The sequence below is a fragment of the Bufo gargarizans genome, chromosome 3, assembly GCF_014858855.1.
Source record: "Bufo gargarizans isolate SCDJY-AF-19 chromosome 3, ASM1485885v1, whole genome shotgun sequence".
NCBI lineage: Eukaryota > Metazoa > Chordata > Amphibia > Anura > Bufonidae > Bufo > Bufo gargarizans.
Window position 1 is genome coordinate 238002678 of NC_058082.1, and position 15754 is coordinate 238018431.

Consider the following 15754-nt stretch of genomic DNA (forward strand, 5'->3'; position numbering starts at 1 on the left):
ACAGCTCCCTGTTACCTACAGTGTGAAACCACACATACAATGGGAGGAGGCTGCGAGTCCCACCCAAGGCTGACTGATATGAAGCAGGCCTCACAGGGGTAAAAGTTTATTTCATATAATCAATTACATCCACACATTTTGTTATCTGGTGTAGGATGTTTTTGTGGCACTTGTGGTCCGCTGTGGGCATCCTCCATTGCAAGCATTTTTTTGCTGGGGATCAAAGCACTCATACGGCTTGCCACTTCAGAAAAATATTGACCTCTGCAGACGTCACAACCATCTTCTTATTCTTGAAGTTTCCTGCCCCTGGAAAGGACCAGCATAAGGGCGTTGCGGTAGACGGGGCTGTAATCCTGTGGACTGAATCCTCTCTCATCTATCGCGCATGTGCAGAGCAGACTCACTGCACGCGCAGATAGGAGGATGGAGCCACAGGATTAGAGAGTAAGAAAATGGATGCGACTTTGACAGGAGTCAAGATTTTCAGTCACGTGACTGGTTCTGAAATAGTGAGTACATTAAAAAAATGAGTATTTTAGAGGTCCACACAGATGAATAGGGATTTAGGAAGTCCTGGAAATCCCCTTTAACAATCAACTTATCTCCCCTTGGCCCATAGACACAGTAAAACCCACGTTTTTTTTATACAGCACTTTTTAATTTTTATTTTTTTTACCATGCAATAAATATGCAGCTTTCTGCAGCACCATTAACTCTTAGGCCCCTTGGAGACTAGCGTTCCTCACGCAGCGAGAACACATAGCAGCTCCCGGGCTGACCACCCAGCAATGATGGGATTCACATAGCATTATATTGATTTATGATGCTTTGTAAACCTTACAGTTCTGGAATGTATTGGATAACACTGGCAGAATGCTGCCAGTGTTATCCAATACATTCCAGAACTTTAAGGGTTACATAGCATCATAAATCAATATAATGCTATGTGACCCCTCCCACCCCCCCTTCCCCGGCATCACTAGGAGGTCAGGCTGGGAGCTGCGTTGCGGGAGTAACGCTCGTCTGCAAGAGGCCTTAGTGTGAATGTTCTCTAAGAAGTGATTTGCCATGTATTTGCTTTATGTCGGTGGAATGAAAGGAACAGGTGCATGTTCTCTAAAATGACTGCAGATGCTTTTATGAAGCGGCATACATAACTCAGGTGGGGGCACAGTTGACAGATGTAACCATGGAGATTAATTGAGCTCCATTGTAAATTCACATTCTGCATAGTACAGGAAGGATAAGGACTGTTCAAGGTGCATTATAATAAAGATGAATCTTCCAGGTTACATTCATCCATGCTGCGGTCACAACGTACTGAGCGCAGACAAATAATTCCAACAGAACTAGTGCTATAAATCAGTTTGTACATCTGGTAATCCTATATAAACAGGCTAACATATATGACTGAAAGCGTGTTTCACATGAACATGGCAGCCACTGAGGAGCTTCACTGTGCAGGTTCAGGGTCATAGAAGGAAAAAACTTTTTTTTACAGTTTCTCGTGATAGCTACTGGACATAACTAGATAAATTACCCCAGAAAATATGTACTGCCGAAAATGTAATAAATAATACATGATGAAAAAAATAACAATACACTGTGTATTAAAAGGTTAAATGCTCACAAATGTGTTTGTGAGATGGTTATATGGCACTTACTAATATAGATTTTGTTGAAATTCTGCACCATTTTCTATATTTCATAAGGTATGACCTCTTGCGTTTGCCAAGTCTGTCCACACAGAGGTCTTGTCCATAAAATGGCTGTTGATGGGGCCTCCTCAATTCAAATACACTGTACCTGCCATCTGTACTTGCACTGCTGGGAGTTTAATGCAGGTCCAATGTGTTGGAATGGAGGAGACACTGTCTTGTCACATGACCCTCCACCAGCGGCCATCTTATGGACAGGACCTCTATGTGGACAGCACAGATTTACCTTATGACAGGGCATGGCTTATGAAGTATAGCAAATGGGACAGAATATCAACAAAAGCTATATTACTAAGTGCCATAGCATCATCTTACATACACATTGGTCACAAGAAGTGAGAAAGTGGCCAACCCTTTTAACTATTAATGGCCATGTATGAATTTCTGTGTTTCTTCCCCCAATCATCTGCTAGAAACCACTGAAACAGCAGTAACCCACCATGGCCACTACACTTTGAAAGGAACTGTGCTCCCTGCTCCATTCAAGAGACAGCTCCGAAGCCTGAGGCTGCAGGAAACAGCTGGTGGAGGTGGAGTGTCAGACCCTCACTTGAGGAGAAGTCATCAATATCAAGAGTCTGGAAAACCCCTCTAATTATCACCAGGCTCCATTTACGCAGGTAGATATTCTGTTCGATCTTTTGTTCCCACAGTTTGAGTTTTAGGCTGCAGACGACCATTGTGCGTTTTGCGGTCCGCAAATCACGGATGGTGTCTGTGTGCGTTCCGCAATTTGCGGAACGGCATGGACGGCCTTCAATACAACTGCCTATTCTTGTCTGCAAAGCGCGGACAAGAATAGGACAGGTTATATTTTTTTTTGCGGTCCGCGGAATGGAGCCACGGATGCAGACAGCACACTGAGTGCTGTCCGCATCTTTTGTGGCCCCATCAAAGTTAAGTGAAAAACAACGACCGTGTGCATGTAGCCTTAGAGGCAGCTAATCCTCTTCTCCGCTGGGAAATGTGCTGCCAATAAACCAGCAGTTTTATACTTGAATCACCCAACAAAGGAGCATTTTTACATGGGACAATGACTAGGAACATACATTGTTTATTCCTCGTCAATGGCCCAAGTAGACCCTTAAAGGAGTTGTCCGCTTTTTTTTATATTGATGACTTATCCTCGGGATAGGTCATCAACATCAGATTGACAGGCGGCTGACCCCTGGCACCCCCCGTCGATGAGCAGTTTGAAGAGAAAGCTGAACTTGTATGAGCACTGCCTCCTCTTGACTGTTTACCTGCTCACCACTGCAATCGCAGTGGTAAGCAGGTGTAATTACAGCACATCTCTACCCATTCACTTCAATGGGACAGCTCCATTCTATTCACTTGAACTAGATAGAGCCGCCCCGTTGAAGTAAATGACATGGCGGAGTTCTAATTACACCTGCTCACGACTGCAGTTGCAATAGTGAGCAGGCAAACAGTGAAATGACGGCAGCGCTTGTACAAGCGATGCTTTTTCTTCAAACAGCTGATCAGCAGGGATGCCAGGAGGCAGCCTCCAGTCAATCTGATATTGATGACCAACCCTGAGGATAGGTCATCAATATAAAAAAAAGTGGACAACCCCTTCAATAATTTCAAATAATATAAACATCTTGAAAAGAAGCATAGGCAGTGGGGTGAATCACACAACTCAAGATCTAGTAGTTTGTCTGATAAGTCCAAACTTGTGATCTTTGGTCCAATCCACCTTTTTTGGGGGGGGCACAGTGAAGGTGAGGGGTAGTGTCTGGTTGTGTGGAACCAACCATGAAGCAAAGGATGATTTCTTAGTGATGCTTTTAGGCTGGGTTTCCATGTTCAGGTTTTTATGTAGTTTTTGTTTTTTTAAGCCAAAGCCAGATGTGGATTAAAAAATAGAATCAGACTCAGACTTTCCTTTACACATATATCTAAAAACATGAACGTGGAAATCCAGTCTTAGTGATTTATTTAAAACAGAGGTTACACCATCCCATATTCAGTTCCGGACCCGTTCTTCCACTTAGCTGAGCAGCCATTTTGTTTTTAACAGTACAATGACCCAATGCACATTGAGTGCTTCAACTAATAACTTGTCCCTCACAGTCAGCCACATGCAGGCCATTAGATACACAGACACTTTCTGATTAGAAATTGATTAAATGGTTACATACAATCAACCTATGTTTAAAAAAAAAATTTTTTATCAAAACTTAGAAGTTTCAAAAACTCAGATTTTTTCATTTCACAAAAGAATTGGGTGCTTTATTTTTTTTCAGCCACTTGCATGATGCAAACCAATCACCTTGACAATACAGGAATTTAGATGCATTAAAGTACCAGTATGAATCTTTCAACCATATATATTTCTTTAATTTATCATGTATTTTGTTCTAAGAAAAAAAAAAAAACATTAAAAATATTACCTTCATAAAAAAAAGTATGCAGTGCACAACATTTCTAAATCTGCCTTCACTTGTATGAGTAGGCTCATTAACAATGTGCAAATAATACAGCTATATTGACTCTGGCATTTTATTTTAATTAAAGTCAAGTGGGTCCATCGAGGGCACAAAGTACCTTCTTTGCTGTAAACATCAAGCAGTTTTCACAAAAAGGGAAGCTCAACAGCAGGTTAGGGTGAAGAAGGGAAAGACAATGGAGGAAACCAAGAATGTGTGCATCCATACACACACTTAACACCATAGGGTCTGGACGTGTCCACTTTTTTGCGAAATATCACAATCCAGTGAATAGATAAAATAATGCTGTAGTATACATTAGGATTAGTTGGACGATTGACTTCTTGATCTTGACTGCTGATAAATATACAACATATAGATATATATTAGTGTATACATTTCCGAGAACTTAAATCAGCGCTTGGCAGAAGTGCCGCGAATAATCATACAAGATGGTCACACTTAATGTGCCTAACAGCTTTGGAGGAATCACTTGAACAGGAATACAGACTTAACACATGCAGTAATATTTCCATCTTTAGCTTTTTATATATTAAAATTGTGAACATAACCAGTAGTTTAATGATACAGCCTGCGGGACACAACAAAAACTAAAAAAAGGGACTGCATTATCACATCAGATAATGTGCTCTAAAAGAGAGGGCTAAAACCTTGCTTTCTCATCACCAGCAACATTTTAGAACAGCATTTTTCATTTTGTATGGACTTAATTACCCTGAAAAAAAGCAGCAATTACGTCTCTGTAAGTATGCTTTATAAGATATTTTATACTACAACACCTGCTCCCTGCCAAAGTCTTCTTTCAGTAGGATACTTCTGGGAAGCGCAATTTTTTTTTTTGTGTGTATTCTGTCTTCCAACTCAAATCCAATTAATTGGTCTACAAAACTACATCCTCAAGTGCCCCTCCACAACATCTCGTCTTGGAGTAGAAACCAAATGACCAGCATTTTGAAACCTCCATCATCCACGAAACTGCAGAGAGGGTTTTGGTGGATCACCAGCAAAACAGTCCTGCTCACTCATAACGTGTGACCAATGTGTCTCTAACTGCAGCACTGGAGTTGGGCTCAGCTTGTGGATTAAATTAATTAGAGAAAGGTCCCTTTACTTTCTCGTGCATGCTAGATAGTAGTATCTTTACAAAAAAAAAAAAACTTCAAGCAAAGTGAAGCAGTAGGCGGAGAGCTCAGGTGAACCGAGGCATCTCACACTGCTCACAGCGATTTAGTGCCGGGTGATTGAGAAAAGTACAGCTATTGCAGTTCCATGGAGACCCTTCAAAATCTTCATCTCTTGCTGGTCTCTGACTGGGCCTGTTTCGATTAGCTGGAAGACAGACAATGACATGTATGTAAACAAGACACTATACAAAATGCATAAACGTGTAATAGGGCTCATGCATGCAACAGTTTGCAGTCTGGGAAACATGCCCGTGTGTCTGCTGCATCTCCCGGACCGATAGCAACTCATCTGACCTGAACTCACTACATCATAGCAATTTAGGATACAATGAGCTCCTATCTGTCTGCAGGTCTATTTTACTCCCATAATGATGAATACATCAATCTGGGATAAAAGGCCAACAAACGGGCTGCGTTTCCCAGGCTGGAAATGGTCGTACGACTGAGCCGATATGCTGTTTTTTCCACACAGAATTGCAGAAAATGCTCACAATGTACAGGGTATGCAGTGAATTAAAGAAAACATGTTCTCAAATTGCAACATAATTGCAGTTGACTGTTAATCCACATAATGTGCATTCATTTCACGGTCAGTGGTGCAATCCCTCATTATCTAGGTTTCCAGCAATTCATCCTGTGACTCTAAACCCGACGTCTGATCATCAGACACTGATCAAGTCTAAACAGCAAATCAGGAAACACAACGTATATTTTATATTCGGCTTAAAGGAGTTGAGCAGCCAGTACATATTGATGGCCTATCCTCAGGATATGCCATCAAAATTCGATCGGTAGGTTTTGACATCTGGGACCCCTGCCAATCAACTGTTTGAAGAGGAGGCGGTATTTGTGTGCGTCATCTAGCTGGCAGCGAAGTGTAATTACAAGTGAATGGGATAAGCAGCTCTAATTAATCTGCACCGCCACGACAAGAAGGAAGACAAGCAGTGTAATCTTGAAGAGGACACAGCGCTCGAGTGAGTGCTACACCCTCTTCAGGTCAGACCCCACCGATCTGATACGGATTACCTAGCCTGAGGATATATGGATAGGTCATCAGTATCTACCCACTGTAGAACCTCTTTAAGAAAAAATTGTAAATGGCTGACAAATCCTTAAAACATTTATATAACACTAGAGTAGCTTATAGGTACTATACACGACAAGAAGAATAGCATTCAGAATGGAAATCTAAATTAATATGTACCAATGTCCACAGCACTTGGATTAGGAATATCAGGTGGCTCAACTTTTAATTTTGAAGTCACACTTATTCTTCTGGCTTTTCGTTCTCCGGATGAAGACTCAGTAGATTCTATAATGAAAAAAAATAAAACAAAAACGTTTATTTTCTTAAATTAAATTAGATAACACGAAAGTATTAAAAGTGAAAACATACATTGTATAGTCATTGCTTATTAATCATAAAAAGACACTCAAAAACATCAAAAAAGTATATAAAACTATATGTATATTATATATAAAGTTGTAAAATTTGAGAAGGTGACCTTTTCTACAAACATATGGAATGCAATTAAAACAAGTATCAACCAACCGAATTCTGTATGTTTAAAACTGCAATACAAGACAATTCAGGGGCAGCGTCACAGTTTGATACATATCACATTTTGCAGCAGAAGTCACAAGGAAAAGCATTTTTTTGATAAGGGAAGTTTGTCTTTACCGCTTTCTGTTTCAAACTGCTACAGAAAGTAGATTCAGGAGATTTACTGGAGTCAGACAAGTCCCTCACCCCTCCTTGCCTCTCCATCTTTGGCTGGAGAGAGGCTGTCATCAGTTTATGTGCACTAAGGCTACTTTCACACTAGCGTTCGGGCGGATCCGTTCTGAACGGATCCGCTCATATTAATGCAGACGGAGGCTCCGTTCAGTACGGATCCGTCTGCATTAATAACTTTAAAAAAATTCGCAAGTGCGCAAGTGCGAAAGTAGCCTGCGCGGATCCGTTCAGACTTTCAATGTAAAGTCAATGGGGGACGGATCCGCTTGAAGATTGAGCCACATTGTGGCATCTTCAAACGGATCCGTCCCCATTGACTTACATTGAAAGTCTGGACGGATCCGCACGGATCCGCACGCCTCCGAACGGCCAGGCGGACACCCGAACGCTGCAAGCAGCGTTCAGCTGTCCGCCTGTCCGTGCGGAGGCGAGCGGAGCGGAGGCTGAACGCCGCCAGACTGATGCAGTCTGAGCGGATCCGCCTCCATTCAGACTGCATCAGGGCTGGACGGCTGCGTTCGGGTCCGCTCGTGAGCCCCTTCAAACGGAGCTCACGAACGGAAACCCGAACGCTAGTGTGAAAGTAGCCTAACATGACCTCACAGTTACACAGTAAGTTCAGAAAAGGGGCGGTGTTTCTCTCCAATACTCATCAAGCATTGGAAACCGGCAGCTTCTTACAAAATATTCTCGTTACTGTGTGTAGGGATGCTAGACAATACCAGTGCACCGACACTACAGAAAGCGCCACTGAATGGAAAGTTTACCTATATAGGCAGGAAGCATTTCTCACTGTCTGTCTAGGCAAATATGACATCCATCTGTGTGGGAAAGCTGGATTACAAGTCTTGTGGAGCTTTATACACTATCCAGATAACATTACCTGTACAATAGGCAAGTAACCCAACTTTCCCAGGGCCCTGAAAGGCAAATCTGCCAAACTATGGAACTATTTAGAAGTGAGAATGGATTTATTTAGCAGCCCCCATTATAACCCCACATGGTGGTAACCAAGCTTTCCCAGGACCCTGAAAGGCAAATCAGCCTAGCTATAGAGCACTATTTTGGAGTGAAGAAAGGGGCTTACTTAGATAGACTTCGTACATAGCAGTCCCTATCACAGCTCCACATAATGTGTTACCCATTTTTCCACAGACCCAGAATGACAAATCTGTCTAGTTATGGTACAGTATAGAGGATTTGTCACTGGGATTCTTACTCACTTTTTTCAGGTCCCTGGCTAGCAAATCCAGCTAGGTATTCTACAATACTGGGGGTATTCTGTAGTCTGGGAAAGCTGGATAATGTCTCCGGAGCTCTGATAGGGGGAAAATTTGGATTTATAAAATACACACAATGCTGCCCTGACACATTATGCGAATCTACCATATGCTACCAGGGCAACATCATTTATTGTCACTAATGCAGCGCTACAGTCTTGTCACCCAGCTTTTCCAGGACCCTGAAAGACAAATTGTTCTAGCTATGTCAAGGGATTTATCACTACACAACTAGGCAAATTTGGAATTCAGCAATCTGGGAAAGCTGGGTCACAACCACCACAGAGATGAAATTGAAGCCACACATGGTACATACATTCTGTATACACTACATCCATAAATATAATATCAGGACAACCAGCTTTCTAAAGCTGCTGAAAGGCAAATCTGCACAATTATACAGTGAAGAGAAGAATTAGCGCTGTGTAAATGGGCAGATTAGATATTCGGCTTCATGTACTATGGCTGGTACGATGTATATACTACAGCTGGTAATATGGTTGGTGCTGTTACCAAATCTAATTTGTACTATAAGTAACTAAAAGATACCTTCTAACAAAATGGCCACACTCACTGGGTAGACAAAAATTATTCAGACTAAACCCAGCTCCCTCCTGGTAAACTTCCTGGGTCATGTACACTAGCATCAGAGGGGGGAGGGGGAGAGAGAAGACACGGCTGCAGCCTGAGAGAAAAATGCACTGCTTTTCTAGTTTATTTATCATGGTGTGCAATTGTGAAATAACAAAGACACATAAGGAGATTATTACAGGTATGTGCTTCCTTACCTTTCCTCTTAGCTTGAGATATGACCAGCCTTTGCGCTATTCACAATGCCCAAGAGAATAAGCTCAATTTTGTTTTTCAATGCTGGAAAAAGTTAGGCCCCTTTCACACGGGCGAGAATTCCATGCGGGTGCAATGTGTGCGGTGAAGGCATTGCACGCGCACTGAATCCGGACCAATTCAATGGGGCTGTTCAGATGAGCGTTGATTTTCACGCATCACTTGTTCGTTTGTTCACTTGTGCATTTTTCACGCAACGCAGGCCCCATAGAAATAAATGGGGATGTGTGAAAATCGCAAGCATCCGCAAGTAAGTGCGGATGCAGTGCAATTTTCATGCATGGTTGCTAGGTGATGATAGGGATGAGCAACCCCATTAAAGTCAATTTACTGTATTATTTTCCCTTATAACATGGTTAATAAGAGAAAATAACAGCATTCTTAATAAAATGTGGCATGAGGGGTTAAAAAATAAAAGTTCTCACCTCCTCCACTTGTTCGCGCAGCCGGCATGTCTTCTTTCTTCTTCTTTTAGGACCTGCCAAAGGACCTTTGATAACGTAATAGCGCTCACCACGTGGTGAGCGCTGTGACGTCAGCGCAGGTCCTGCTGAATGAAGATAGAATCTTCTATAGTCATTCAGCAGGACCTGCGCTGACGTCACCGTGCTCACCACGTGGTGAGCATGAATACGTCAAAGGTCCTTTGGCAGGTCCTGAAAGAAGAAGAATAAAGAAGATGATGCCGGCTGTGCAAACAAGTGGAAGAGGCGAGTTAATTTTTATTTTTTTAACCCCTCATGCCACATTTTAGTAAGCATTCTGTATTAAGAATGCTGTTATTTTCCCTTATAACCATGTTATAAGGGAAAATAATAAAATCTACAGAACACCTAACCCAAACCCGAACTTCAGTGAAGAAGTACAGGTTCGGGTCTGGGTACCACATTCAGTTTTTACTCACGCGTGTGCAAAACGCATTGCGCTCGCACGGAAAAAACTGAGCAACCCAACGCAATCGCAGTCAAAACTGACTGAAATTGCGTACCCACTCGCATGATTTTCCCTGATTGCAGACGCAACGCATCCGGACCTAATCCGGACAAGCTAGTCTGCAAGGGGCCTTAAGGAAGAACCCCACCTGTAACTTGTTAAATATACCTTTTTTACTTGAGTTGGAAGGTACAGCAGGACCAGGAGCTATGTTATCATAGAAGTTGCTCATTGCCTTGGCATCAAGTTTCCCCACGCCTATAAAAAAAAAAAAAAAAAAAAAAAAAAAAATGAAAAGAAAAGAAAAGAAACTATATAAACCAATGACTATGACAGAGATTAGTGAGAAACAGACATGAAATCTAAACCGATCTTTGTAAGAACAAGTGAATCAATCAATCCAAAAGAAAAAATACATTTACAGAATTCACAGGATTTCAAAACACTAAAGTCCTGCCCTCCTACTAGAAATAATGACCACATTTCCATTTACACTCCGCTCTTAGAAGCCAGTCATGGTCCTCTGTAGTGACGTCACTCATACTGACTCGTCACTTTAGTGACCTGTGATTGGCTGGTCCATTCACATGACATTTCAGCAGGCAACAGCATAAACGGATGTGGCCTGACCCGAGCAGCAAGAATTAGGTCATTTATCATTTTAAGTTAAAAAAAAATAAATTTATCCACACAAAAACTTTTTAAATGCATAAAAAGTGACAAAAGACCATCATTTTGTCTGTATATTTAGTCAATAGCAAAGATTAGCAAAGCAGTTAATCCAAAAGTGACAGCCATGGCTCTAAACATCCTGGTATCACTTTTGCATATGGCTGTTGAATCATAAGAATGCTTCGGTGACATAAGAATGCTAATGTGTCTGTAAGTAAAGGGGAAAAAAAAAATTCTAAGTCTAGACGCTGGTCTTAATAAAGCCCTGGCAGTGGAGCGCCAAAGTTATGTACAGGAGTCGGCCTCTACAAAACTTCGGCGCACCCAGCGCAACTTATAAATGCAAGACACCTTCCTAGCGTAGAAAATGATGACTCAGATGGGCCTGCTGGCCTTCCATGCCCACTTTTTTAGACCTGGTGTGACTGGGGAAAAGTCGCAGATTGCAGCAAAACCAGCCGTTGCACTGCAATCTGCGCCTGAAATACACCTAATATAGGCGTATTTCAGGTTAATAAATGAACCCATAATGACCATACGTTCCCTCTAATTGATCAGCCAACATATGGAAAGATAAGTTTTGGGTGGAAATCCTCCACCAATAATTCACAGTGTCAACTGGCCAGAAAATGCAAGCGATGGAAACATTTATTACGAGATGAAAAGTAGACTTTAACTGAAGGGCTTTGGAGAACATTTCAATATCTGCCACATGCCAAACAGAACCTGTATGCATAATGTACAATATTACAAGATTTAATGGGAGGCCAGTAAATATTAATGGATACTTACAACCATAATTCTCCAGTTTATTTGAAAATTAGTTACTTTTTTTTTACATTAAAAAGTGTTTTGTAATTATTTACCAAGCTTTCGTGACTTTATTGCATCTGCGCACCGCAGTTACTCCTACAGTACGATAGCATAGTACAACGAAAAACGCCCTTTGTTTCAGTAATGCATTCAATCAGCCCATTTTTTGGCAGAAGCGGTCTGGACCAAAACAATTGCTTTACTGTCAAAGTAGCGGTGGTACAAGCATTACACAGTCACCGGCAGGGCTGCACTGAAGTCATCACTATAGTAAATTCTAAATGGTGAATGTCACATTGGATCTTTAATGTCTACCTCTTGACTGAAGCAGGTCGATTTCTTTCAGTGTACAATCTATATTTATCTGCAGCTGCCTATTTAGGGTCCTCAGTCTGTTCATCTCTTCTGGCTGAAAAGATAAGAGAAAATGTGAGAGGTGCAGCAGAAATCATAACTAAACACTATAACTAATAGGCACAATCAGTTAAAATAGAAGGTATGTGCCATACAGAGTAAAGGCTGATTTACATGACATGTGCTTGGTCCAGGAAACATTGTCCCGGACCAACCGCGGCTCCTCTAAGGCTACTTTCACACTAGCGGCACGGACCTCCGGCAGGCTGTTCTGTCGGGTGAACAGCCTGTTGGATCCGTCCTGCCACTAGTGACCGTGTGCCTCCGGACTGCCACTCCGTCTGCATATAACTTGTGAGTACAGTACAATAGACTTGTGGTCAGACAGGAATTGACTAAATAAAAAAACTATGATAAAGTCCGTTTGGGTCAGGGATCCGCAGTCAGTCCAAAAGATATGGCCAACACAAGGACGATCGTGTAAATCAGGCCTAAGCAATGGGAAAAGTGAGGACAACAAGTTGAGCTATGGCTGCTTCATGAAATTCCTCTACACAAGAACAGACACTTACGTTAAAATGCTTTAAAAGCGGTATTCCAACCTGGGAGATTGATGGCATACCTCTAGGGACCCACTCCTATCTCCAGAAAGGGACCCCTTCCCCAAAGTGAACAGAGAGCAGCCACCCATGCTTGGCTAACCTCCGTTCACCACTATGAAAGTTCTGAAAATAGCCAAGCGCTGGCTTGACCATTTCCCGCAGTCCCATAGCACTGAATGGAGAGGTGACTGTGCTTGTGCGGTGCATTCTCCATTCATTGCGCAGTGTGGTTCACTTTGAGGGTCCAATTCTCTAGATCGGAACGGGTCGCAGCGGTGGGTCCCACACCATAAATATTGGGTCATCGACACAATTCAGAAATTTTTGCCTCTATACACCACCACAATGGATTTGAAATGAAACGAACACGATGTGCTTTAACTGCGACTGTCAGCTTTAATTTGAGGGTATTTACATCCAAATCAGGTGAAAGGTGTAGGAATTACAACAGTTTGCATATGTGCCTCCCACTTGTTAAGGAACCAAAAGTAATGGGACAGAATAATAATCATAAATCAAACTTTCCTTTTTAATACTTGGTTGCAAATCCTTTGCAGTCAATTACAGCCTGAAGTCTAGAACGCATAGACGTCACCAGAAGCTGGGTTTCATCCCTGGTGATGCTTTGCCAGGCATCTACTGCAAATGTCTTTGTTCCTGCTTGTTCTTGGGGCATTTTCCCTTCAGTTTTGTCTTCAGCAAGTGAAATGCATGCTCAATCGGATTCAGGTCATGTGATTGATTTGGCCATTGCATAACATTCCACTTCTTTCCCTTAAAAACCTCTTTGGTTGCTTTGGGTCATTGTCCATCTGCACTGTGAAGCGCTGTCCAATGAGTTCTGAAGCATTTGGCTGATTATGAGCATATAATATTGTCCCAAACATTTCAGAATTCATCCTGCTGCTTTTGTCAGCAGTCACATCATCAATAAATACAAGAGAACCAGTTCCATTGGCAGCCATACATGCCCACGTCATGACACTACCACCACCATGCTTCACTGATGAGGTGGTATGCTTAGGATCATGAGCAGTTCCTTTCCTTCTCCATACTCTTCTCTTCCCATCACTCTGGTACAAGTTGATCTTAGTCTCATCTGTCCATATAATGTTGTTCCAGAACTGTGAAGACTTTTTTAGATGTCGTTTGGCAAACTCTAATCTGGCCTTCCTGCATTTGAGGCTCACCAATGGTTTACATCTTGTGGTGAAGCCTCTGTATACCTTATGGTGAAGTCTTCTCTTGATTGTTGACTTTGACACACATACACCTACCTCCTGGAGAGTGTTCTTGATCTGGCCAACTGTTGTGAAGGGTGCTTTCTTTACCAGGGAAAGAATTCTTCGGTCATCCACCACAGTTGTTTTCCGCGGTCTTCCGGTGTTGCTGAGCTCACCGATGCGTTCATTCTTTTTAAGAATGTTCCAAACAGTTGTTTTGGCCACGTCTAATGTTTTTGCTATCTCTCTGATGGGTTTGTTTTGTTTTTTCAGCCTAATGATGACTTGCTTTACTGATAGTGACAGCTCTTTGGATCTCATCTTGAGAGTTAACAGCAACAGATTCCAAATGCAAAAAGCACACTTGAAATGAACTCTGGACCTTTTATCTGCTCATTGCAATTGGGATATGAGGGAATAACACACACCTGGCCATGGAACAGTGGACAGTCTGCAGTTAAAGCACATCTTGTTCGTTTCATTTCAAATCCATTGTGGTGGTGTATAGAGCCAAAAATGTTAGAATTGTGTAGATGCCCCAATATTTGTGTAGATGCCCCATATTTAGCGATATGCCATCAATATCTCAGATGGGAATGCCCCTCTAACAATGGAAGCCATGACACAGAGTGAAGTGAGCCTCTGTATTCTTACTACAGAGACAGATGTGAACGCCAGGGGGCAGACCGCTTACAGTTGGGATCGATGTGGTGCAGCTCACTCTCCTCAGGCGTCTTTGCATCAGATCATGCTCCATACTATTCACTTCTGCCTTCAACATCTCCAGACCCTGTTTTTCAAGTTTCAGTTCCTTAGCAAGTCTTTCCATTCTTGCACGCTGGTGTAGCAATAAGGCTATGTATAAGAGAAGACTGTATTATTGATGTTTCCCATGTAGTCAATATCTTGTACTGTCAAACTAAATGGAAATTGTGTCCTTCATTATGAGACGTTCTCCACTGAAATGTAAGTTGAGAATATCTGATATATGTTGCAATGCTTCCTTGCCCTTTAGTGGTTGTCATGCATATCACATGAAATTAGAATTTTAAGAAATTATTTAACTTATCATGGTTGAACCTTAATATTTTTGCACAGACAAGCAAGGTTTTTCTGCAGCTTGTCAAGGTTTTTCTCTAAAAGGGGATGGCAGACATTTCTGATACATCTACAGCTTGCCCTGCTGCTACTGTACATCATGTAGATTCATTGAAAAGAAGTGCGCACATGTGCATACATCTCTCCATGCAGTCTGCACTTGGATGCGAGTCCCTGTTGTCCAAATAGGTGACAGTCCCAGAAGTGGGACTTCCCATCAGACATCTCGTGAACATGACCTAAATGACTATGGTTGACCTTACACTTTAGATAGGAGTTAGCCGAACAGCTATTCCTTTCGACTACCCAATAAACATGCATGCTTCCCTTGTTTGAGAGTGCATGTTCTTAACAGGGAGAGGGGGGTAATCTACAAAATATCAACACGTCCAATCTATCCCCTGACATCTGCTATCGGGAGAGAGTCAGGACAGCACCACACATTGATGGTTGGCTAGTCTCATCAAAATTGGTGGGCTGAGTCAACATTCAATCCAAGACAGAAAAATGGTTGCTACTACTCAGAGCTCATGTAACAATAGGATTGATTCGCATAAAACTTTGTTTGAATACTGTACCCAGCGAGCGCTCCGTACAGTATTAGAATGTATTGGCTCTGATGAGCTGAAGTTATTACTTTGCGAAGTCTCGTACCACCTGGAACCGAACCAAAACTCTGTACAATTTTTTTTTTTTTACAGTACAAATTAATTTCTGAAGTTATTACTCAAAGTCTCATTAGACTTCACAAAGTAATAACTTCGGCCCATCTGAGCCAATACATTCTAATACTGTACGGTGCACTCATTCCGTACAGTATTCTAACAAAGT

At 42.0% G+C, this 15754-nt stretch overlaps 1 protein-coding gene across 3 annotated transcripts in view; it reads right to left on the reverse strand.

Moving 5' to 3' along the window:
* Positions 1 to 3929: 3929 nt before the first annotated feature.
* TAB3 (TGF-beta activated kinase 1 (MAP3K7) binding protein 3) overlaps positions 3930 to 15754 on the reverse strand; it is a 56026-nt gene continuing 44201 nt past the window's right edge. For 2 of the 3 annotated variants that reach the window (XM_044285157.1, XM_044285155.1), the window contains exons 4-8: positions 14520 to 14680; positions 11962 to 12055; positions 10330 to 10419; positions 6569 to 6676; positions 3930 to 5506 (exon numbers count right to left, since the gene is read on the reverse strand). In XM_044285157.1, the coding sequence (XP_044141092.1) occupies positions 5367 to 5506; positions 6569 to 6676; positions 10330 to 10419; positions 11962 to 12055; positions 14520 to 14680 (593 nt within the window). In that variant the 3' untranslated portion in view covers positions 3930 to 5366. Of the gene's footprint in view, positions 5507 to 6568; positions 6679 to 10329; positions 10420 to 11961; positions 12056 to 14519; positions 14681 to 15754 lie in introns of those variants that run through there. The other variant, XM_044285158.1, reaches the window with a different exon arrangement.